General features: G+C 40.0%; 1 protein-coding gene across 1 annotated transcript in view; it reads left to right on the top strand.

Annotated features, from left to right (window-relative positions):
• Positions 1–20,343, top strand: part of RSF1 (remodeling and spacing factor 1) — a gene marked incomplete in the record, with an annotated part of 156,297 nt that extends 135,954 nt beyond the window's left edge. The window contains 5 exon segments of the mRNA NM_001142834.2: positions 1,551–1,618; positions 3,282–3,489; positions 5,141–5,361; positions 8,937–9,125; positions 12,788–20,343. Coding sequence (NP_001136306.2) covers positions 1,551–1,618; positions 3,282–3,489; positions 5,141–5,361; positions 8,937–9,125; positions 12,788–13,359 — 1,258 coding nt within the window.

Genomic DNA, 26,733 nt, shown 5'->3' with positions numbered 1-26,733 from the left:
TTGGCTATTAGTCTTAACGCTGTTGTCAATCCACTGTGTGACTTTAATCCAATGCTCTCTAATAGGATTTACTGTGGTTATGAAAATGTTTTATTTCTTTGCTGTCCAGTATGGGAGTCAGTAGCCATATGTCACTGTTGAGCCCTTGAAATATGGCTAGTGAGGAACAGAATTTTTTTATTTTAATTAATTTAAGGAATTCCCATCTTGGCTCAGCAGGTTAAGAACCTGACATATTGAGAACCTGAGGATGCAGGTTCGGTACCTGGCCTTGTTCTGTGGGTTAAGGATCTGGCATTGCTGCAAGCTGCGCAGCAGATTCTGCTTGCATCTGGCGTTTCTGTGGCTGTGGTGTAGGCTGGCAGCTGGGAACTTCCATGTGCCGCAAGTGCAGCCATGAAAATAGAAAAAAAAAAAAGAATTAAAAATATGAAATAAAAAATAACCGTATATAGTTAGTGATTACCGTGTTTAGCACAGTCTTCGACAAGTCACTGTATCCTTTGGTCACCTCACTTCTAAAATGAAAGGGGTTTTTTATGTGAAGAAGTCTTAGTAGTCATCTAGTCTTGATTTTTTTTCCCTTAAGTTGGAGGAAATTCGCCCTTGTGCGAGAATGTACATTTACATAGTTTTAAAATTCTAGTCATCTGGAGTTCCTGTCATAGCTCAGTGGAAACAAATCTGGCTAATATCCATGAGGACGCAGGTTAATCCCTGGCCTAGCTCAGTGAGTTAAGGAGCCAGCATTGCAAAGAGCTGTGGTGTAGGCCAGTGACCATAGCTCCAATTTGACCCACAGCCTGTGAACCTCAGTATGCCATAGGTGAGGGCCTAAAATAAATAAATAAAATAAAATAAAATTCTAATCATGTATATATGAATTTCAGTAATTATAATCTTTAATAACAACAATAATATACTCCTCACACTTTTATTTCTGGAACACTGATTTTGTTCAGTTTACTTTATCACGTGATTTGTATAATCAGAGGCTGGCAAATTATGGCCTATGGGCCAATCCAGCTCACTGTCAATTTCTGAATGGCACATGACCTAGGAGTCGTTTTTACATTTATAAATAGTCGAAAAAAGGAGAAAATTGTATGACAGTTACATGAAACTCAGACCACAGTGTATAACAAATGTCACATTGGGCAGAGGCATATATTCCTTCACTTGTTGTCTGTGGCTGATTTTGCATCATAGTGGCAGAGATAGATAAGTGGTTACAACAGAGACTGTACAGTCTACAAAGCCTAGAAAATTTACGATCTGGAACTTTACAGAAATACTTGCTTGATCCCCTAGCATAGATGATCTTTGAAAATGAAAAACGACGACTTAGAATTAGATACTGATTTACAAAACCCCATTTTACCAAAGAAACGAGTTAATTTAACAAGTGTAAGGTGATGTAATCCAAGTTGCACAGCCCCAGAGTGGCAGAGAGCAATTTCATATTCAAGCCCTTTTCACTTCAGAGGCAGTCCTTCTGACCCACATGCCAGGCCACGCTGTATGTAATGTGATTGTTGTATGTATTTTAGATTTGATGAGTTTGATGAAGCAATTGATGAAGCTATAGAAGATGATATCAAAGAGGCCGATGGAGGAGGTATGTTTGTCATTTTCTCCTCTTTATCTAACTTGGCTAATACATTAACTGAAATGCCTTTATTCGAGCAACGAGCAAGCCTATTTTCTTATTCTCCTCAGCATGTGTCATGATCCCTACTGATGTTAACTAAGATTCACAACAATCTGTGGACACAGTAGCACTGTGTAGACTCAGATCTTACTAAGTATTTTAAAGGTTGTTTTGTTTTACAATATGAAATGAAATGTAAATGTCCCTCCCTAGATGAAAAAATCTACTTTTGCTTCCAGACAGAGAACCTGGTGAAACTTTGCTGTTGTCTTTCTTTCTTTTTTTTTTTTGGTCTTTTTGTCTTTTTGCCTTTTCTAGGGCTGCTTCCCATGGCATGTGGAGGTTCCCAGGCTAGGGATCTAATCGGAGCTGTAGCCACCAGCCTATGCCAGAGCCACAGCAACACCAGATCCAAGCCACGTCTGCAACCTACACCACAGCTCATGGCAACACCGGATCCTTAACCCACTGAGCAAGGGCAGGGATCGAACCTGCAACCTCATGGTCCCTAGTCAGATTCGTTAACCACTGCACCACGACAGGAAGTCCTGTCTTTCCATTTTTAGATGCTACTGCTACAAAGTCAAAAATTTTGTATAATCAGGGAGTTCCTGTCATGGCTCAGTGGTTAACAAACCTGACTAGCATCCATGAGGTTGCAGGTTTGATCCCTGGCCTCGCTCAGTGGGTTGAGGATCCCATGTTGCCGTGAGCTGTGGTGAAGGTCACAGACATGGCTTGAATCCCGTGATGCTGTGGCTGTGGTGTAGGCTGGCAGCTCTAGCTCTGATTGGACCCCTAGCCTGGGAACCTCCATGTGCTGCAGGTGCAGCCCTAAAAAGACAAAATATATATATAGATAGATAGATAGATAGATAGATAGATAATCAGAATCTAAATGTTTGCTTTCGATTAACCTTGTAAAAGTGTATTTGTGCCATAGTCTCTAATAGGTGACATTAAAATAGAATAATTAGAAGGTAATTTAATTAAAAAGCCATGTTGGGACTTCATGCTCCAAGGAGCAGGGTGATTTCCACTTAGTTACTGTGAAAGCTCTAGAAAGGGTTAATAATAAGTAGGCGGTTTGTGTGGAACTGAAGAAGTCGTAGCTTTTCCAGACATGTGGACCTTATTTACATCTTTGCTGCTAAATTCTCACTTTCTCTATCCTGCAAACAGTTAAAAAAAAAAAAAAAAAAAAGGATTGGCCTCTTTAAAGCCATGTTCAAAAGACAACTTTCAAGAAGAAATTCTTGAATAACCGCTAATAGGTATGAGGTTTCTTTTTGGGGTAATGAAAATACTCTGGAATTAGTGGTGATGGTTGCACAACTTTGTGACTCTACTAAAAACCTCTGAATTAGGCACTTTAAAAGGGTGAATATTATGGTATGTGAATTGTATAAAAATTTTTTAAGACCTTCTGTACATAGTAAACTTAGATTTAGTCAGTTTAATGCAAAAACTCTTAAGAGCTCCATTAGCTCATTTGTGAGAAAATTGCATATATGTAGAAACAAAATAAGAAACCAAATAAAAAGCTGCTGAGGATGTTAAAGGGAAGCTTTTGATCAACATGCAGTTGTCTCTGTCTCCCCCTCCCTGTCTCTCTTGCCCCTGGACTCAGGAGTTGGCCGAGGAAAAGACATCTCCACCATCACAGGCCACCGTGGCAAAGACATCTCCACTATATTGGACGAAGAAAGAAAAGAAAATAAGCGCCCCCAGAGGGCTGCTGCCGCTCGGCGGAAGAAACGCCGGCGACTGAACGATCTGGACAGTGACAGCAACCTGGATGAAGAGGAGAGCGAAGACGAGTTCAAGATCAGTGATGGGTGCGTGGCCTGCCCTCCGTAGACCCCGTTCCCTAGATCCAGGCTTGACGAGGGCTGCCCGAGAAGCTCGGCCCTGCTCTGATGGCGCTTTTGCTCTTCATACGCATAGAAATCTATTTTCAGAAGACTTAAAACAGGTTCAAGAATTCTGATGTTGGTTCTTTTTAGATTAAAATGCAGTTTTATGGTTGGTTGTTCAATATTCAAAATTGTATTTAAATTTTATGAACTGCAGTTGAACATTCATTTGTAGTATACCTCTGTGCCACCTTCTGGCACATGACCATAAGAGATTCTGAGTCAAAGGTGAGAAATAGACAAGTACAAATCATTAGAACTATTTTCTAGTGACCCATGGGGTTTGGGTTGGGGCAGGTTATTTGTATGGAAGATCAGGAACGGCTTTCCTCTAGAGTAGACAGCGAAAAATATACTGCAAGTTTCTCCTATCAGATTTTTAGGGGAAGAAACAAACAGAGAAACCATAACAAAGGGGGTTTCCGTCGTGGCACAGCAGAATCGAATCTGACTAGGAATCATGAGGTTGTGGGTTTCGATCCCTGGCCTCACTCAGTGGGTTATAGATCCAGTGTTGCCATGAGGTGTGGTGTAGGTTGCAGACAGGGCTTGGATCTGATATTGCTGTGGCTGTGTGTAGGCCCGCAGCTACAGCTCTGATTCAGCCCCTAGCCTGGGAACCTCCCTATGGCATGGGTGCAGTCCTAAAAAGCAAAAAAAAAAAAAGAAGAAGAAGAAAAGAAACCACAAAAAAAAGCCATTCTGCCTGATTCTTACTAAAGTGTAGGTAAAGCATAAGGCTGGGTGCAGGGTGGGGCCAGATCAATCCAGAGAGGACAAGGAAAGCCTCGGAGTGGAGGTAAAACTCATCGGAAATTTGAAGAATGAATTGGGCCGATTGATGAATTTCAGTTAGAATCAGTATGAAGAAAGCGTATTCCAAGGAGAGGGAGATAGCACACAGCCAAAGCAGCAGGCATAAGATGTCATAGAATATTTAGGAAACTCCTGGTGTTTCAGGATAACAAGACTTGAGGAAGAAAGTAAGCAGAGATTTCCATGCTGGAAATGTGGCCAAGAAATAAAAAGGAACCAGATGATGGAGTGTTTCTTTGTCATGCATAGGAATTTGGACTCTACCCTAAAGATGATGAAAACCCACTGAAGGGTTTTAAATACCAGACTAATGTGAGGTTTATGTTTCAGAAAGATTCGTCCTGGAGGGAAATGAGTCTAGAGATTAGTGAGACCTCAGGGAACTGCTGTAGTGGTTTAGAAGGGAGACGAGCTCCTGAACAAAGAAGCGGTATCAGGTTTGAGATACTATCTTTAATAGGTAGACTCAGGAGGAATTAGCCATTGATTAGATGTGGGAAATGAGAAGGAAGAACGAAATTAAGATTAATACCAAGTTTCTCCTTTGAATTCCTAGATGGGTAATAGTACTGAATACCTGGCTGGGAAACAGCTGAGAGGAGTAGGTTAGGAAAGAATGGATTCGTTTTTGTGCGCGTTGAGTTCAGGGTACGTGGGAGATAATTTGCTGGCCTTATTAGAATTTGAACTCAGAACTCAAAAATGGGTTCATGGTTTTAAGTGTACCATCAAAATTCATCTAGTTTCTCTTGGACAGATCACAGGATGAGTTTGTGGTATCTGATGAGAACCCAGATGAAAGTGAAGAAGACCCACCATCTAATGATGACAGCGACACTGATTTCTGTAGCCGCAGACTAAGGCGACATCCTTCCCGGCCAATGAGGCAAAGCAGGCGTTTGCGAAGAAAGACCCCAAAGAAAAAGTACTCTGATGATGATGAAGAGGAGGAGTCTGAGGAGAACAGTAGAGACTCAGGTAAAAGTAATTTGTATCCCCATCTCACTAAGTCAATAAATTCCTGAGGCAGCTAGGAGCTCCTGTCGTGGCTCAGCAGAAACGAATCTGACTAGCATCCATGAGGATGCAGGTTTGATCCCTGGCCTCGCTCAGTGGGTTAAGGATCCTGCGTTGCCATGAGTTGTGGTATAGGTTGCAGATGTGGTTCGTATCCCATGCTGCTGTGGCTGTGGTATAGGCCAGTGGCTACAGCTCCGATTTGACCCCTAGCCTGGGAACCCTCCGTATGTCACAGTGTCGCCTAAAAAGACCTAAATAAACAAACAAATCAGTAAATACTTAGGGCTTCTGAAGCTAAAATTTAATTTTAATATATGCTTTCTAATAAAACTGAGTTCTGGAGTTCCCGTTGTGGCTCAGCGGTAGCAAACCTGACTAGCATCCCTGAGAATGCAGCTTCAATCCCTGGCCTTGCTCAGTGGTTTAAGGATCTGGCGTTGCCATGAGTTGTGGTATTGGTTACAGACTCAGCTTGGATTCCGAGTTGCTGTTGCTCTGGTGTAGGCTGCTGGCTACAGCTCCAATTCGACCCCTAGCCTGGGAACCTCCATATGCCTTGATGTGGTCCTAAAAAGACCAAAAAAAAAAAAAACCACCTTTGAATGTATTCTTATGATTCAGCACTAACTGAATCTTTCACATAAAACATCTGAGAAGATAGATAGGTAGATAGAGATGGATGTGTTCACTTCATCCCAGTTCATTCGTGATGAGTTCTCTTGGTTCCAAGTGTTTCCATACCTAGACTTTACCCTCTTAGTGTTTCTTAGAAATCGTCCTTATAATCTGAGAATATTGTTCTAGCTACTAGAGAGGTCTAGCTACTAGAGAGAGAACGATCAGCAATTAACAGTTATCTCTAACACATTTAGATCATGATCAGTGATTTGTTAGTTTTTATAAGTTAATAGGGAGAGGAGGCATGGCAGTTAAGACACAGATATGAATGCTTTATGGGATTGGCAGGTGGGTGGCTGTCATCTTACGAGGAAGTGCCATCAACAGGAGTATTATATCCCCACTTGGGCCAGGCTTGTGGAGTATTTTTTTATTTATGTTTTTTTCTAAGCCTTTCGAATAAGAGGAGACATCATGCCCCTTTACCAGTGATTATTTCCTAAGAACAAGGAAATCTTCTTACATAACCACAGTATAATATCACAATGAGAAATTTTAACATTGATTAAATTCTGTTAGCTGGGAGTTCCCGTCGTGGCGCAGTAGTTAACGAATCTGACTAGGAACCATGAGGTTGCGGGTTCGATCCTGCCTTGCTCAGTGGGTTAAGGATCCTGCGTTGCTGTGAGCTGTGATGTAGATGCAGACACAGCTAGGATCCGGCGTTGCTGTGGCTCTGGCGTAGACCAGTGGCTATGGCTCCAATTAGACCCCTAACCTGGGAATCTCCATATGCTGTGGAAGCAAGCGGCCCTAGAAAAGGCAAAAAGACCCAAAAAAAAAAAAAAAAAATCTGTTAGCTAATTAGTAGCATACATTCAAATTTCATTAGGTGTCCCAATATTGTCCTTTATATGATTTTTTTTCGTTGTTAAGAATCCAATCCATAATTATACATCGCATTTATCATGTCTCTTTAGTCTCCTTTAATCTAGAATATTCCTCATACTTTGTTGACCTTGGCATTTTTTAGGAATTCACGCTAGTTTGTAAAATAACCCCAGGTTAGGTTTTTCTGTTTCCTTGTGATTATATTCGTACACATTTTGTATTATAGTTTATTTACAATGTTCTGTCAATTTCTGCTCTACGGCAAGGTGACCCAGTTGTATATTCTCCATCGTGTTGCATCGCAAGTGGCTGGATGTGGTTCCCAGTGCTATACAGCAGCGTCTCATTGCATCTGTTAACCCCAGACTCCCAGTCCTCCCCTCTCCCTTGGCAACCACAGATCCGTTTTCCAGTTTGTTTCTTTTCTGTAGATAGGTTCATTTGTGGCATATATTAGATTCCAGATATAAGTGATAGCATATGGTATTTGTCTTTCTGACTTACTTCACTTAGTATGAGAGTCTCTAGTTCCGTCCATGTTGCTGCGGATGGCATTATTTTGTTCTCTTTTATGCTGAGTAATATTCCATTGTGCGTATATAGCACATCTTCTCAGTGCATTCATTTGTCGATGGACATTTAGGTTGTTGGCATGTTTTGGCTGTTGTGAATAGTGCTGCTTTGAACATGGGGGTGTGTGTATCTTTTCAATGAAGGTTTTCTCTGGGTATGTGCCCAGGAGTGGGATTGCTGGGTCATAGGGTAGTTCTATATTTAGTTTTCTGAGGTACCTCCATACTGTTTTCCGTAGTGGTTGTACCAATTTATATTCCCACCAGCAGTGCAGGAGGGCCCTTTTCTTCACACCCTCTCCAGCATTTGTTATATTTATTATTTGTTGTGTAAGGACGAGGTTTCTCTTCTCCTCTGCATGTTTACTTCTTCGTACCTGTATGCACTTCTGGATTTTACTTCAGTTAGTAGGTACATAAATGTTGCCCCTTACTGTTTTGACTCAGTTCATCCCAGATTTGGCTGGTGGGGACCCCTTTAAACTATTGGAAAGCTATTTGGAAATATTTGAAATCCATTAGAACACAAAGCTGGATGATTCAGCAGAATTTGTTAGCATTCCTGAAAAACACAACGTCTGGTTTATTGATCAGAGATGACATGACAAGAACAGTGCTGCTTAGCTCTTCTTTGAGAGTTAAAGTAGCCACATAAGCTGTATTTAATTAGCAGATTTTAATTCCGTATTTTTAAAAAAAGCCACAAATGGAGTTCCCATCATGGCACAGCAGAAAGGAATCCGACTAGGAACCATGAGGTTGCGGGTTCGATCCCTGGCCTTGCTCAGTGGGTTAAGGATCCAGCGTTGCTGTGAGCTGTGGTGTAGGTCGCAGATGCCACTTGGATCTGATGTTGCTGTGGCTGTGGTGTAGGCTGGCAGCTGTAGCTCCTATCCAACCCCTAGCCTGGAAACCTCCATATGCCAAAAGTGCGGCCCTAAAAAGCAAAAAAAAAAAGCCACAAAACTCTAGTTCTATATTTATTTGAAAATAGGCTCTTTAGTTTTCTGCAGTTACAAAGTTTTACCTCTGTGGTACACTGTGAAGCTATGACTATAGCCGTGTACATACGCAGGAACAGGAGAGTTTCATGGGGCAGAATAGTAACTTTCCACCAAGCAGAGCTGGTTGTGGCAGCCACGCAGCCGACTTGGTAGCTCTAGGTTGTATGAGAGAAAGAAAGTATAAAACATCTTTTAATCTTGAAGATTGACTGCTAATAGGATACCTTTGTGACATTCGGCATTAAAGCCCCCTCCCAGACTACTCTTTATTAAAAAGGAAATTAAAGATTGTGAAAATTATTCTTCATTGAAAAGTTGTTATGACTGAACTCTGCTTGGTAGCTTTACATTTTTATAACCTAAGTTAACTACATTTTTGTTTAGCGAAATTAAAATTTATGCTTCTTTTTCTTTCCTCCCCCCTCTCATCCCCCCTTTTTTTTAATAGAAAGTGACTTTAGTGATGATTTTAGTGACGATTTTGTAGAAACTCGGCGAAGGCGATCAAGGAGGAACCAGAAAAGACAAATTAACTACAAAGAAGATTCAGAAAGTGATGGTTCCCAGAAGAGTTTACGACGTGGTAAAGAAATCAGACGAGTTCACAAGCGTAGGCTTTCTAGCTCAGAGAGTGAAGGTAAGGAATAGATCTCTAGTTAAAGAAGTTTGAACAAGGCGAACCATGAGGTTACGGGTTCGGTCCCTGCCCTCGCTCAGTGGGTTAACGATCCGGCGTTGCCGTGAGCTGTGGTGTAGGTTGCAGACGCGGCTCGGATCCCACGTTGCTGTGGCTCTGGCGTAGGCCGGTGGCTACAGCTCCGATTTGACCCCTAGCCTGGGAACCTCCATATGCCACAGGAGCGGCCCAAAAATAGCAAAAAGACAAAAAAAAAAAAAAAAAAAGAAGAAGTTTGAACAAGGCAGGAGTACAAGTTTAAAGTAAACTAAGGATTATGATTCTGTACAATTTCTTAGAAATTTAATATAACTGCTAGTATCTTTGAGATAAAACCGTTACTTTATGCCTGATCACTATTATAGTTTAAATAGCTGATCCTTAATGATATCCTAATTTTTAAGGTCTTCATTGTAATAATTAAATTCTTCATTGAAACTAGAACAGCATTGGGAGTTCCTCTTGTGACTCAGCAGAAACGAATCCGACTATTATCCATGAGGATGTGGGTTCGATCCCTGGCCTTGCTCAGTGGGTTAAGGATCTGGCGTTGCTGTGAGCGGTGGTGTAACAGGTCACGGATGAGGCTCGGATCCGATATTGCTGCAGCTGTGATGTGGGCCTGCACCTGCAGCTCCAGTTACACTCCTAGCCCAGGAACTGCTCTGTGCTGCAGGTTCGGCCCTAAAAAGCAAAAAAAAAAAAGGAAAAAAGAAACTAGAAGACCATCAGAAAGTTGTGATCTGAACGAGATTTCTCCCACTTCCCTTATTATTCATGGCCCTCATTTTGAAATAACCCATGCCCTAAAGAGCTAAACACTTTCAAACCAAGGGTGCCTGCTATCTCTCTCCACCTTGAGAGTGAGCTTTAGGTGGTTAATTGTTTTACTTCTTAATAGCTTTAGCTGTGCCCCATACCCGAAGTGTAGGAAAAACTAAAAGAGGAGTTTGCGATGTCTACATAGTCTTTATAGTTATTTCAGAGTTCTTCCCACATTCATTTTAAACGATTCTAACCCTTACCTTCCCCCATTTCTTTTTTATCTATTTAATTCTCCATTGTCTCTGATCTGTTTTGAAGATGATTTGCTTTCATAGATCCTTGTCAATTAAGTCTGAACCCAACTAGGAGAGCAAGGGGAAAAAAACATTTGGATATGGGAAGCTAAAAAAGGGAGGTCACCCTGTGGTAAATGTGTATTTATCTTCGTGTGTCATGAAAGACAAACCTGGGTTCATTAATTCAACTATTAAAAATAAATTCCGGGGAGTTCCCATCGTGGCGCAGTGGAAACAAATCCGACTAGGCACCCGGCATTGCCGTGAGCTGTGGTGTAGGTCACAGACGTGACTCGGATCTGGCGTTGCTGTGGCTCTGGTGTAGGTCAGCAGCTGTAGCTCCAGTTAGACCCCCTAGCCTGGGAACCTCTGTATGCTGTGGGTGTGGCCCTAAAAGGACAAAAGACAAAAAATAAATAAATAAATACATAAATGAATAAATACCGAACTGGTCACTCCTAAGCACTTCGAATAGGACGTTGAACAGAATAGCCAAAAACATAATTCCCTCACGTAATTCTTATTTTAGTTGGAGGAAGAGAGACAATAAACATGATAAGTAAGTAGAATATATGATATATTAGCAGGAGATGAATGCTGTTGAGAAAAGTAACATAGAAAAGGAAGGTTGGGAAAGTAGTTGAACTTTCAAATAGGATACCAAGGGAATGGCCTCTTTAAGAAGACAACATTTGAGTAAAGAGTTGGAAAAAGGAGTTCCTGTCGTGGCTCAGCAGGTTACGAATGCAGCTGGTATCAGTGAGGCTGCAGGTTCAGTCCCTGACCCTGCTAAGCAGGATGATGATCTGGTGTTGCCGTGAGCTGCAGCTGCAGCATAGGTCGCAGACATGGCTTGGGTCTGGCGCGGCTGTGGCTGTGGTGCAGGCCGGCAGCTGTAGCTCTGATTTGACCTCTAGCCTGGGAACTTCCAGATGCCGAGGGTGCGGCCCTAAAAAGGGAAAAAAATTGAAAAAGAATGTTCAGTGTGCCATGTATCATGTATTTATCTCAAAGAAGGAAGGATACGAGATGGAACAACAGATGTGAAGGCCTTGAGGTAAGTTTGTGCCTGACATGTTCAGGGAACAGATGGGAGGCCAGGGTAGTTGCAGAAGGAGGAGTGAGGGAAAGAAGAATTTAAGCTGCAGCAGGGGGGTGGTGGGGGGTGAAGCGGAGAGATCGGCAGGACCAGATCACAGAGAGCAAATTATAGGCCACCCTGTGTGTGAATACAGCATCCGGGAATCAGGTTTTATGGAACACAGTCACAACCCAGCATTTACCTGTGGTCTGTGGCTGCTTTCACACAAAGTGAGTAGTGTTGTAATAGAGACTGTAGGGCCTGCCCTTTATAAAAACAAGCAAACAAAATGCCCAGCCTCCGACCAGGAGCAACACCATGCAGTTGGCATCTCTGCCCTGATGGAAACGTTCAGTGTCTCTCTGTTCAGTAGTGTAGCCACCAGTTGAAATGTGGCTGGTGTGACAGAAACTGCATTTTCAATTTTATTTAATTTTAATACATTTAAACTTAAAATAGGCATATATGGTTAGCGGGTACCACATCGTATAGTGCAGTAGGCCATTGTGTAGACTTCGGATTTTATTCTGTGTAGATGAGAAATAATTGGCAGATTTCAGCAAACGAATAACATGATCTGACTTAGGATTTCATTTGCTGTGGTAGCTGTGTTATGAGTGAATTGAAGGGGACAGAGAGAGAATCTAGGAGCCTGGGTAGCAGGCCATTGCAATAGGCCAGGCAAGAAATGATGGGAGGTGAGAGCAGAGCAGTAGCCAGTAAAGGGGTGAAAAGCAGTCAAATTATGAGTGTATTTTGAAGGTAGACCCAAAGGATTCAGTATTGGGTTAGATGGGAGAAGAAAAGGGTCCGGGATGACTGAGCGGTTGGAAGAATAGAGTTGCCAGTGACCAAGATGACGGCGATGAGAACACCCAGGTCTGAGGAGGAAGCTTAGGCGCTTCGTTCTGCCCCTTTAGAAATCCAGGCATAGCGGTTGCGTCGGCAGTTTGCAACATGAGTCTGGAACTTGGGGATTGGCTGCCTAAAACAAATGTGAGAGTCATCAGCATGCAGATGGTGTGCAGAGCCAGGAAGCCAGGTGAGGTCACCTGGGTGTAAGTCTAGACAAGAAGATGAGACATTTAAGGACCACCAAGGACACTTGATACCATGGGATGAGAGCTAGTGCAGCATTGCACATGTCCTGAATTGGGTGCCCAGTTTTTATCTTATCAGCGTGTTTAGATGACTCCCTAATTTGAGGGCTAGTAGGAAGAACTTTGTTAGTTTGTGAGCAGCCCATCTTCATTCACTTTAAGGATTCTGCTCTTTCCTAAAACCATCGGTAAAGTATTCCATGACTCACACTGGGCATTGCTGTGGAACTGAGAGAGAAATAAGGCCAGTTACAGAAGGGAAGTATTTATGTGCACGCAAGTCTGAAAGCAGGACGTGGTGTGAATATGGGGAGGAAAAGAATGGCTTAAATCTGTTAATGGATAATTTTACCAACGGCTTCAATGTCCTGTTTGTTCTAGAGAGCTATATGTCCAAGAACTCTGAAGATGATGAATTAGCTAAAAAATCAAAGCGGTCAGTTCGAAAGCGGGGTCGAAGCACAGATGAGTATTCGGAAGCAGACGAGGACGAGGAAGAGGAAGGTAAACCATCCCGAAAACGGCTACACCGGATCGAGACAGACGAAGAGGAGAGTTGTGACAATGCTCATGGAGATGCAGCTCAGCCTGCCCGTGACAGCCAGCCCAGGGTCTTGCCCGCAGAGCAGGAGAGCACCAAGAGGCCCTATCGGATAGACAGCGACGAGGAAGAGGACTTTGAAAACGTAAGCAAGGTGGAGAGCCCGTTGGACTATAGCTTAGTGGACTTACCTTCCACCAATGGACAGAGTCCTGGCAAAGCCATTGAGAACTTGATTGGCAAGCCAGCCGAGAAGCCACAGACCCCCAAGGACAGCAGCACAGCCAGTGCAAGCCTAGCCCCCAATGGGACGAGTGGTGGCCAGGAGGCAGGGGCACCAGAAGAGGAGGAAGATGAGCTTTTGAGAGTGACTGACCTTGTTGATTATGTCTGTAACAGTGAACAGTTATAAAACTTTTTTTCCATTTTTTGTGCTAATTTATTCCACGGTAGCTCTCACACCAGCGGGCCAGTTATTAAAAGCTGTTTTATTTTTCCTAGAAAACTCCACTACAGAATGACTTTTTAGAAGAAAAATTTCAACAAACCCTGAAGTCTTTCTGTGAAGTGACCAGTTTTGAACTTTGAAGATAAATAATTGCTGTAAATTCCTTTTGATTTTCTTTTTCCAAGTTCATGGTCCTTGGTAATTTCATTCATGGAAAAAAAAAATCTTATTATAACAACAAAGATTTGTATATTTTTGACTTTATATTTCCTGAGCTCTCCTGACTTTGTGAAAAGGGTAGATAAGAATGCATTCCGACTCTATGAGGGCCCAAAACAGAATTAGGGGTGGGAGAAAGCACTTGTGCTTTAGCTTTTTCATATTAAATATATACTATATTTAAACATTCACGGCATAGATGATGATTAACAGACTATTTAAAGTTCAAGTCTGTATTGTTGCAGTTTGAGAATTGTAGATAACATCGTACATAAGTCATTTAGTAACAACATTCATGAAATCAACTTGTTTACTATGGAGATAACCACACTTTAATAAAGAAGAGACCAAGAAAATACCATCATCAAAAACTCTAACCTAAGTTTCTGTTATAGCAGAGTTTCTTGTTTAAAAAAAAAAAAAATCATCTGAAAAGCATTTGTACAGTAAAATATATAATGAAACTTTGAAGCCAGATTGTGCTAGCAAGAAATTTTTCAAAACAGCTTTATGCAGTGGTGATGAGGTGGCCTTTAATATGTTATCATGAAGAGTTATTAGTGAAATGAGTGTGGACTTTCTTAAGGCCCAGGTGGACTGTAAACTTTGCAGATGTGTAACTCTTGTCTTCTGGCCACTTAATATTTAAATATCTAAAATATTCTTTAAAAAAAAGTACATCTATACATAACATACACGTAGAGATGGATTCTAGGCTGACAGCGGTATTTTAGCACATTTGAAGAAGGAAAGTATTTTCAGGTGAATTTTGGTCTATTCTTGCCCTTAGTATCTACTTCAAATTGAAGTCTACAAACAAAGCAGTTCCTTTGGGAGGTTTTTAGTTTGAGTTTTAGCATGTATGTGTGTGTATATGTGTGTGTGTATGTGTGTGTGTTGGACTTTACTATCTGCCTGGATATATTAGCAGGGTTTGAATGTAGTTTTGGCCTTTGGCCATTAGACTTCTGTTAAAATTCATTACAAGTCACACAACCAACATAGAGTTGATTGAAAATGACCATACTTAATAGGTATGACATCCATTTCAAACATCTCAACACTTTAAAGAAAGATAAGCCCTTTGTTTCAAGAAAAAGAGATTTGTAACTAACTAACTATCTAACATGTAATTGACACTAAAATATGAACTTTGTCTTATTTAGTTTCTGTTATAGCTGTAAAATTTCAGGCAGAGCCATAAATAACATTGTACAAAGTGTAGCACTTGTGATTAAATCTTGCCTGTCAAATTCTGAAACCTTCAGCCATTACTTCTGTGAATACCTTTGCCCTGGGATTGGGTTTTCTGTTCAAGTGTTGTGTCTGTTGCCGGCAATGGACACACCATATCTGCTGCTGGCCCAAGGAACTTCATTGATTTTTCTTTCCAAATTAAGCATTATATGTGCTAGGCAGTGTATAATAAGGCACTTCTCTTTTTTATTATTAAAAAGCTGGCATTAGACTTCCATTATAAATACCTCTCTAGAAAACTTTATACTCCTTTTCCTTCCTCAACAGGTGTTGCCCTTAAATCTTTTGGCCTTGAAAGTTTATAGCTATTGTTCCTCACTTGTTGGTTCTTTAATTTGTTTTGGTTCACTTTAGTTCTGTAGTACCTGCCCATTAATATTTTTGCTTTGATTCTAGCAATGTGTATGTATCTGTATAAAAAATAAAATAATGAAAGCAGCCGAAAAAGAGGATGCACCAGTAGCATGTGGTTCCAGACAAGTTGTGAGTGTTATTTTGAGACAATGTTCCACCGGAAGGGAGGGAAGGGCTTTTACATTCACAGACAGTAAGCAGGACTATAAGGAGCCACCCTGACTTACCAGGCCTGCTTTCTGGCAAGGTTTGGTTCATTTATTTGAAAGTCAGTTAAGAATGTTAGCCTTTTCTCAACTATCTAAAATAGGCAGGCAATAGGAAAATTCTTATTAACGCAAGGTAAGTGGTTCACACATGTGCAGGTGGACTATCCTGCCCCCAGCCTCCCTCTACCAGTTTTAGTCCTGCAACTGGGTAAAGCCACTAAGGTGTAGAAACTCCCGTGTACCCTATCTCTACCTCTGGACACACCAGCTTCTGCTTCAGCCTGCTAGTTCTCTTCATTTAAGCAAGTAACAAGAAGAACTGTTGAATGGGCAGATTATTTATTTTACAGGATGCCTCATGTGAAATAAAGAGTTCTTTTTACCCTTCTGCTATAGAGAGCAAAAAGACTGAGTATTCCATTTAGCAAATGTCCCACTGACATGGGTTATGATACCACTTTTGCTGCCTCTTATGTACCAAACTTGAATTAAGTGTTTGTGAACCTGATAGTGAGTGTTTCCTTTCTAATTCCCTTTTCATTCTGATTAAACCAGTTAACTATGTTTCATCTACAAGGAGTGCAATCCAAGCACCTGATACGTAAAATTATTATTATGCAGATAAGTTAATTACGGCTGATTAAATGTTGAACAGTTTCAAAACAATTCTGCTGCTTGGTGTTTAGATTGAGTTCCTCAAAGAGTCTGTGTTTGCTGAAATATTAACGCTGACCATGCTTTAAAGAAGTTAATAAAATTTAGGGGAAAGTGAATGTTCTATATCCAAAGACATAATTCAGTCATCAGGAACTGGACAGGGTATAGGAAAGCAGCAGTCCATCTAGAGTTTAGGACATCTTGGATCCTTATTATTAGAGCACTAACCATGGATTTAGGCTCACAGTAACTGCTGTGTAATAGAACCCTTGGATCCTTCACACTTCCTTTTTGGAAATGTAAATTAGACTTCTAATATTAAACTCCAGAGTCTCTAGCAGATGTATTAAGGGGAGATGTAGTTTAGTAATCAGAACTTTTAGTTTGCAGTTTCTGTTAAGGTTTGAAAATTAGCCAGATTTTCACGAAGCAGAAGCTTCAAATTAAACTATATGAAAAGAACACAGAAAATATACAGTTTTGTAGACTTGTACTGATGAAATAAATAGTGTCTCGTGTAAACAGTTTCTGTTGTTGGCACATTACTAGAGAATGATGGCAGAGATATTTTCAAGAATATACCTGTTATTTGACGTTGGGTTTCCTTGGCACATCTTTCCAGTTGGTCAAGGTCGCAGATTCCAAGAGTAAAAGGGAGTTTCATTTAGAGTAAATTCATGCCTACTCATAATTTTTGTTTAATGACCTACCAAAGAATCAAAGACTTCATATGCTAAAGAAGTTGTTGAGAAAAGAATTTTTAAACAAATTAACAGGATATTGCAAACTCCAGTTTTTACTTTTCAGTTGATAGAACCCATTTTGTAATAACGCATTGGGCGAAGAACATGTATTAAGGAAATGTAGGCATTTACTTGTTATTTAGAGTTTAAGAGATGGGAAATTGTTAGCTATTTGAAGTGGGATTGATGGAATTTCCTTTGTCACAAGGAATGCCTTTTTAGCTTATGTTTGTGAGGATAAAAGATGTTAAGCACTCAGCAGTTTGTTCCACCATGCAATTCAAAGGAACCTAATGAATCTAAAAGTTTACCTTTCATAAAAAGTTGTGAACTCTGCCCTTCACCAACACAGCAGAACAGGTCCTGATACATGGCATTGCCTCGCAGCTGTAGGACAAGTATTCAAATACCCAGATATCTTTTTAAATGAAATGAACATATACATGTGTACGTGTGTGTATATATATATATTACTATGTATATATACACCTTAGATGTTAGAAGAAATTAAAATGAGCCCTTTGAAATTATGATTTGACATTATTTAAAAAGATGTAATTATAACTGATAGGAAATGATGAACTTCATTTAATTATAGAAAGCCTAGAGAAAAATAGTGAAGTTCCTCTTCTTGGTTTGACATCCTAAAGATATATTCCTGGTTCTTCCAAGAAGCAAGAATGCCAAGATTGCATACTTTCTGTATCTATCTAGTCCTCTGCTTACTACCTTCTATTAAACTTTCTTAGCATACAGTCCATTCCTATTTTATCACCATTCCCAGTGTGTACCTTGCAAATGGCAAGCTGATTTCCTTCATTGTTTTTATGCCACTCCTGGAAGACAAGACCCTTTCCTATCAATGTATTTAAACTGAGTTATTGTGTTATGTGTATACTTAATAATTTGCTTTCAAAAATATTTCCCTCAAATTATCCTGAACATTTTTGAGTGCCAAGAATTGCTAAATAACAAATTGCTATGTAACTTATATTGAAGATAATCATTCCCCAGCAAGCAAAGAGTCATTATAAGCCAAAATGTAGTATGCTTGGTATATAACTACTATAGATGGTACACTCAACAATTTTTTAAAACTCATATAAACCCTCTCAGAAATTGGTTAGAATATGATTCCATTAGTAATTTTTTTTTCATTTTGGTCATGTGAGCTCAATTTTTTTTCATGTTATATTTATACCATTTTTGCTCTGGGAAATGCTGCAAACCTAATTCTGGCACATTATAGTGACTTCAGTTAATAAAGATATTATTTTTATTTTACTAAGATATCTATTCTATGCATAATTTATATGAGAGGGCATAACACTTTATTAGACAAGTAGAAATTTATTAAGCTCCTTAAGACATTTTGAATGAGAAAAAAAAAAAATTTTAAAACAAACTGCATTTGTGTTTTTTGCCAAAACCGGTACAAGCTAGAAAATGCACTTAAGGACTGAGAGACCTGCCTTGTTCATTTTGCCACTGGATGATGTAAGTTAAGAATGGAATTGCTAACCCTAACTATATATTTTCTTGACTTTCATCAGTTTCTAAAGAAATCTAATTTAAGCCTTTGGGGTTTTGTTTGACCTGTATTTATTGAGTTCTGGTCATAGACCAGGAGCTAGCTGCATGTCATGCTTATGGATGGCCAGAACACAGTCATTGGGAAACTTAATGGCTCAAGACCTTCTGAATCATTTAACTTATTTTGTATGTTGCAAAAAAAAAAGTTTATTTTGCTTGAGAGTCACATTTTTTTATAACTGTACAGCTTTTAAGGGATGGGAGGTGGAAAAATACCCTAAAATAGGATGTAGATTTTTACAATTGTGTTTATGCTAGAACATCTACAGGTGCATTATGTAATTAAACCTAAAATTGTTTAAAAAATTGTGCCATGGTCTTTTTCATTCTCCTGCCCTTTAGCAGAGTTGGTGCATGTCAATACTGCTATATGGACAAGCCTTGAAGTTAGGCTATTAACCCTGTTTCCAAAGCTTTATGATCATTGCATGAAAATTACACACACATGTAGACACATACATATACACACACCTCTAGTTTATATGAGTGTAAATGGGTTTTCAACTTCAGGACAGCTATAATAGCCCAAATTTGGCCGTTAGCAGCATATTCTCACAGTGCGTGATTTTCATGATGCCGAACTAGGGTTTTCTCGACATCGATCTCGTGTTTCGTTCAAAGTAGTTTATTGATAATGGTATCAGAATTGTAGTTTGCCCAAACCTGCCAGGAGGTTTTGTATACACCTCGAAAGGATGTGTCCTGTGATGGGATGGTGGAGTCGGAGGTGGGACAGGGCTTGGTTTCTTTCTGTAAAAGAAGGAAAAACTAGAATTGTTTGATTTGGTTCTTGTAGACTTAATTCAGTAGATTTTACTTCCACAGGAATATTTGCTGGAGGCATGGCAGGAAGGGATATCAGATTCAAAGTCAATTCCCTTCTTATTTGATAAAAGTATTTTGAAATCTTGTAGAGCTGCCTGTTCTAGCAGTCTTTTACATGGCACATTTTACGTAAGTTATATTGATACCTTTGTTAAAATGCCAGTACTTTTGGCCATCTGGTAACTTGCCATTCTGATTTTTCACCGTTACAGCACAAGTGTGTTCTTGTATAGAATTAAACTCATAACTTCTACATAAGTTACCTTTATCTGTCGTCAGCTAATATAGGATGTCAGTTTCTTTGCTATCCTCATAGGTTCAGAGATGAAGCCTGGGAATCATGAATTTGCAGGCAAAGAATACAAATTCCAGATAAGAATTTGTAGATGGTATGTTAAATTTTCATTTTAATTTTAAAATAATAGCTAGGATCCAAGGAGTGTTTGATCAGAATGCCCCTTGGATAATTAGACATGCTTATATGAAATGCTTTATTTTCCTATGCATAAAAAAATTATTCCTGGAATATGTTCTCAGAATGCTTTATTTTGTTTTTAGGAGATGAGAGCTCAAGCAAACGCTCCAAGATGAGCAAAAAACTTTTGAGGTAATAAGAATGTGATTTTAGTCAAACAAGAGAAGCTGGCTTGCTCTCTGCCACATATAACATACTGCATGTGAGGGGGGGAAGAGATGTGAAAACTGGAAATGTAATTCCAGTAACGCACAAAGTAAATTTTGTGCATAGAAAATATGGGAATTCCTGGTAGCTTAAAGCTTCAGGGGTTAACTGCAGTGTGTGAACACCTAGTGTGTTAGAATTGCAGTGCATCGTGTTTAAATACAATATTCCTTGTAAGTGGCAACCAAAATATGTTGTGGCTTGTGCCAATATTTTTGTTAATGAAATGTTCAATGTCTCACTACAGTCTGATCAGAACCCTTGGTGTTAAAAACAGGCCTAAAGCTATTTTATGGCTATTGGCCTAATTGTGTAACTTTTTCTTTCAAAATGTTTTATTATAATACTTCTGTCATTTCTTTCACTTAATATGTGTCAATTGTCATAATAAAAAAATTAAATAATTTGATGTATTTAGCATGATGTGTTTGCAAACTTAGTTTATTTTAAACTTTGTGGCACATAGAAAACTATGAATTTTCTGTAACAGTTGATGAAGATTGAAAATTTTTTTTATCACCCCAGGAATAGATGAATTGTTCTCTTACTATCAAGAGAGTAAAACTACAAGTGCATCAGTTTCCCCAAAATAATTAAGGCTACTTGCCAAGGATGTGAATTATAGATATTGGAAAGCTGTTCTTGATTTCTATATTTAGCATCCAGAGAGCAGACATATTAAAAAGGCCTTGAACTTGTTCTGTGTGGCTCTAAGGGAACAAATAACTAGGCCAGAGGGCAGAAGCAGTAAGGCAAAAGGTTTGGGTTTATTCTGTGGCAATTCTTTTTTACAGAATTCTCTAAAAATTAACTTGAGAGTGAATTCTCACTGGTGGGGGGGGTTGGATTTAGATGGAAGTACCATTTGATAGCAGTGTAATAGATCAACACATTGAAAAGGGGGTTAGACCAGATGATTTTGAAGGGGCCCTTCCAATCCTGAGTTTAATTCTCATCTACAGATGTTGACTTGATGGAGTTTCCTTCCTTACAGTAGAATTTACAGCAGATTCCAGCAAATAATGGAGTTCACTCTTTGCAATTCTAATTAAAAATATGGATAAACTGGAGTTCCTGTCATGGCTTAGTGGTTAACAAATCCGACTAGGAACCATGAGGTTTCGGGTTCAATCCCTGGCCTTGCTCAGTGGGTTAAGGACCCGGCGTTGCCGTGAGCTGTGGTGTAGGTTGCAGACGCTCAGGTCCCGCGTTGCTGTGGCTCTGGCGTAGGCTGGTGGCTACAGCTTTGATTAGACCCCTAGCCTGGGAATCTCCATATGCCGCCAGAGCAGCCCTAGAAAAGGCAAAAAGACAAAAACAAAAAACAAAACAAAACAAAAAACAGAAACTAAGTAAAGAACTTTTTATCTTAGAATTTCACTTAATGGAGTGAAAGCTGATCTATGCTGGCAAAAAATGACCAGCTATAGTGCTTCTTAGTGATTTATTTGAAATGTTCACTTAATTGGTCAAATGGAGGTGAGATGCTGTGTTGGAGGCTAAGGGTAACAGGGCAGTGTTAACTTTGAGAGAATACAATGGACTCTTTTTTTTTTTTTTTTTTTGTCTTTTTGTCTTTTCAAGGGCCACACCCTCGGCATATGGAGTTTCCCAGGCTAGGGGTCTAATTGGAGCTGTAGCCATCGGCCTACACCACAGCTCACAGCAACGCCAGATCCTTAACCCACTGAGCAAGGCCAGGGATCCAACTAGGATCCTCATGGTTCCTAGTCAGATTCGTTAACCACTGAGCCATGATGGGAACTCCCTACAATAGACTCTTTTCTGCAGCTGAGAGTGGGCCCAGAACATGACTGTCAGCTCACATCTCTTTTGGGGTTATAAGACCAGAGGGTGTAAAAGGATTCTCTTTTAAAAACTGAGGCTTAGTCTACTATACTGTGATCATTGAGAAGTGGTAGAATTATAAAAATTAATAAAAAAAAATTCTGGTGAAACTAAGTTAAATGTTGGGTGAAATAAATGCTTGTGTCATTCTGATTCTTCAGTCAAATTCAGCCCACTTTGCACGAGCTCTTTAAGGTCCTCAAAGTCTAAAAAAAGAATGAGAAAGAACACTCTGGGAGTTCCCATTGTGGCGCAGTGGTTAACGAATCGACTGGGAACCATGAGGTTGCAGGTTCGGTCCCTGCCCTTGTTCAGTGGGTTAACAATCCGGCGTTGCCATGAGCTGTGTTGTAGGCCGGCAGCTACAGCTCTGATTCGACCCCTAGCCTGGGAACCTCCATATGCCACGGGAGTGGCCCAAAGAAATAATAGCAAAAAGACAAAAATAAATAAATAAATAAATAAATAAATAGAAAGGTGAAAAAAAAAAAAAAAAGAACACTCTAAGGAAATAGGACTTGTTTCTTGCAACATTAGTTGTGCACATAACGTCATATCCCAAAAGCAAAGTTAACTAGGAACTTGACAGTGTAGGCCACCTCTAGCTTCCTTATTGTTCCTGTTGCCATTTCAGAGCCACTTTATCCACACTTGAGCACCCATCCTTCTCTCCATCCTCCAAGGAGGAAGTGTTGCCTCTATTTTTGCCACATCTCCTCTGCCATGTCCTTCATCTGGCCCCTTCCCTCCTGTGTCTTCTGGGTCACCCCACCTCAGTGAACTCTCTCTGATCTCCAGCCTTCTGCACTCATCCTACAAAACTCTCGCTATCCTGGGAAACAGGTGTCATTCTGTCTCCCATCTACTCTCCCCCTAATTAGTTCTAACTTGACAATTAAATCAACTTTAGAAATGTTAAGCTACATGTGAAAATTCTCACTGAAATGTCGGAAATTCCTAAGAGAAACTCTAGGACACTAGTGGGCTTCTCAGATGCATCCTTGAACTCCGTTATTAGGAGCAACTGTTACAGAAAGCTGGAACTTTCAGGAGAGATGGTTCTCCCTTTTCCCTGACTTGTTTCATTTTTTTTTAATTGAAATGTCCATTTTCTTTCTTTTCTTTAATGAGAGTTGCAACGTTTATTTCAGGTTCTCTCTAATTTTTTTTTTCTTTTTCTTTTTTTGCCACACTGGCAGCCCATGCAAGGTCCTGGCCAGGGACTGAACCTGCACCACAGCAGCGGCCAGAGCCACAGTGGTGAAAATGCAGGAACCTTAACTCGCTAGGCCATCAGAGAACTCCGTAAAATGCCTGTTTTCATTTCTCTTTGGCATTACTGCTTGCTTGTGGAATGCCAGTAATTGCACCATGAACTCATGCAATCAGATAGCTCTGTTCTCTCATTTGGAGCCAAAAAGCTGGAGGAAGGACTTATTAACAATGATAGAACCTGATTAGAATCTGTGCTGTCTTTAGTTTAAACACTAAAAATAGATGTTATATATTTCAAGCCTAGTTTTTTTTTTTTTTTAAATAAGGGTGAATTTTGAGAGTAACTAGGGCTTACCTACATCAGAGAAATAGGCTGACTAAATTCTAGAAAATCAGAAATTGGCTTCGGATTCAGTGATTGAGAAGGCAGGGCTGGAATTTTAGTGGGAGCTACTATAAGCAGGATCAGGACAGTGCCAAAAAGCAAGAATGAAAGGCAGGGACCCACAACCAGAAAGGCATATCAGAAAGGGAGAGAGGCTAAGAAGCTGTCCTTAGGATGATTGTCCTCTCTGTGACACAGCCACTTTTAATAATCTAGATTCTTTTGGAGTTCCCATCGTGGCTCAGCGGAAATGAATCTGACTAGTAACCATGAGGTTGTGGGTTCAGTCCCTGGCCTCCCTCAGTGGGTTAAGGATGAGGTATGGCCATGAGCTGTGGTGTAGGCCTGTGGCTACAGCTTGGATTCCACCCCTAGCCTGGGAACTTTCATATGCTGAGGGTGTGGCCCTAAAAAGCAATAAATAAATAAATTAATAGTAATAATAAAAAAATCTAGATGTGTTTATACGATGTCTTTTAAAATAAAAATACTTGGAGTTCCCGTTGTGGCACAGCGGAAACGAATCCGACTAGGAACCATGAGGTTGCGGGTTCGATCCCTGCCCTTGCTCAGTGGGTTAAGGATACAGCGTTGCCATGAGCTGTGGTGTAGGTCGCAGATGTGGCTCGGATCTGGCATTGCTATGGCTTGCGTAGGCTGGCAGCAACAGCTCAAATTCACCTCCTAGCCTGGGAACCTCCATATGCTGTGGGTGCGGCCCTAAAAGGACAAAAGATAAATAAATAAATGAATAAATAAATAAATAAAAATACTTGTAAATTTTATTTTTAAATCTTTCTTCTTTTTTTTAAAAGTTGAGACAAAATTCGCATGTCAAAAATGCGTCATTTTAAAGTGTAGATTTCAATGGTGTTTGGTATATTCACAAGGTTGTCATCATCCCCCCAAAACAACCTTGTATTATTAGCAGTCACCCACCATTCCCCCACCCCCACCCCCAGTCCCTGGCAACTGCTAATTTACTTTCTGTCTGTAAGGATTTGCCTATTCTGGATATTTAAAATAATGGAATTGTACAATATGTGGCCTTTTGTGTCTAACATCTTTTATTTGGCATGTTTTCATTATTTCATCCATGTTTTGCATGCATCAGAACTTCATGTCTTTTCTGCAGTTCCTTTATGGCACAGCACGTTAAGTTTCTGGCCTTGTCATTGCAGCAGCTCAGATTGCTGCTGTGGTGCAGCCCAGGAACTTCCACATGTCATGGGCATGGGCAAAATTTTTTTTTTTTTTTTTTTTTTTTGTCTTTTTGCTATTTCTTTGGCCGCTCCCGCGGCATATGGAGGTTCCCAGGCTAGGGGTCCAATCAGAGCTGTAGCCACCGGCCTACGCCAGAGCCACAGCAATGCAGGATCCGAGCCTCGTCTGCAACCTACACCACAGCTCACGGCAACGCCGGATTGTCAACCCACAGAGCAAGTGCACGGACCGAACCCGCAACCTCATGGTTCCTAGTCAGATTCGTTAACCACTGCGCCACGACGGGAACTCCCAAAATTTTTTTTTTAATTTTTAAAAAGAACTCCATCTTTTTTAGAGTGAATAATGTTCTACTCTATGAATATACCATGTCTTGTATATCCATTCATCAGTTAATGGCTATTTGGATTGTTTCCACTCTTGGGTTATTATGAATAATAAACACTTGCATACAAGTTTTGTGTGGACCTGTGCTTTCAGTTCTCTTAGGTAGGTAGATACCTGGGAATGGAATCGCCAAGTCATATAATAACTCCATGTTTCAAGTTTTAAGAAATTGCTGAACTATTTTACACAGCAGCGGCACCCCGCTACTAATGTATGAAGCTTCTGACTTATCCACATCAATAACACTTATGGTCAATCTTTTTTAATATAGCTACTCTAGTGCATATGAAGTGGTTTTTCATTGTGGTTTCAATTTGCATTTCCCTGATGATTAATGATGCTGAACATCTTTTCATGTACTTACTGCCAGTTGTATATCTTGCTTTCAGGAACATCTATTTAAATCATTTGCCCATTTTAAAGTTGGGTTATCTGCCTTTTAATTGTTGAGTTGTAAGTGTCCTTAATATGTATTCTGGGAACCAGACCCTTACCAAAAATATTATTTGCAAATATTTTCTCCAATTCTGCTGGTTATTTTTTACTTTCTTTAGGGTGTCCTCTGACACATCTAGGTTTTCAATCTTGATGACATCTGATTTTTCTGTTTTATTTTCTTTGTTTGCTCATGCTTTAAATATCTTATTAAGATACCATTACCTAATGCAATGTTACAAATATTTATGTTTTATGTTTCTGTCTAAAAGTTTTATAAGTTTATTTTTATGTTGAGGTCTTTGATTCATTCTGAGTTATTTTCATGTATGATATGAGATAAAAATCCATTCTTTTGGAGTTTTCTTGTGGTACAGCAGGTTAAGGATCCAGCATTGTCACTTGGGTCACTACTGTAGCATAGGTTCAATTCCCGGCCCTGGGAACATTTGTTTCTAGGCTGCAGGCTTGGCCAAAAAAAAGAAAAATTCATTCTTTTGCATGTGGCTATCCAGTTGTACTAGCACCATTTATTGAAAAGACTATTCTTTCCCCCGCTGAATTATCTTGGAATCCTTGTCAAAACTTTTTTGACCAAAAATGTCTGAATTTACTACTGGATTCTCAGTTCAACTCCACTGATTTATATGTTTATCCTTGTGCCAGAAGTACGCAATCTTGATTATTGTAGTTTTGTAATAAGTTTTTTTTTTTTTTTTAAGGGCTGCACCCATGGCATATGGAAATTCCCAGGCTAGGGGTTGAATCGGAACTACAGCTGCTGGCCTACACCACAGCCACAGCAACGCCGGATCCTTAGCCCACTGAGCGAGGTCAGGGATGGAACCCTCAACCTCATGGATACTAGTCGGATTCGTTTTTGCTGTGCCACAATGGGAACCCCTGTAATAAATTTTGAAATCAGGAAGTGAGTCCTCCAATTTGGCTCTTTTTTTTTTAAGTATTATTTTTACTTTTCTAGGTACCTTGAATTTTCATATGAATTTTAGCTTCAGCATGTCAATTTTTGTCAAAAAGATAATTGGAATTTTGATAGGGTTCATATTAATCTGCTAATCATTTGAGGGAATATTGACTTCTTGACAAGAGTAGTAAGTCTTTTTCTCTTTTTCTTTTCTTTTTTTTTTTCTTTTTTTTTTTTTTTTTTTTTTTGGCTGCACCTGCAGCATGGGAAGTTCCTGGGCCAGGTCCCGCAACTGTAGCAACACTGGATCCTTAATCCACTGTTCCAGGCCAGGAATCAAACCTGTGTCCCAGCACTCCAGAGATACCGCCAGTCCTGTT

This window comes from Sus scrofa, chromosome 9 (genome assembly GCF_000003025.6).
Source record: "Sus scrofa isolate TJ Tabasco breed Duroc chromosome 9, Sscrofa11.1, whole genome shotgun sequence".
Classification (NCBI taxonomy): Eukaryota; Metazoa; Chordata; class Mammalia; order Artiodactyla; family Suidae; genus Sus; species Sus scrofa.
This window is presented reverse-complemented; position numbering and strand designations above follow the sequence as displayed.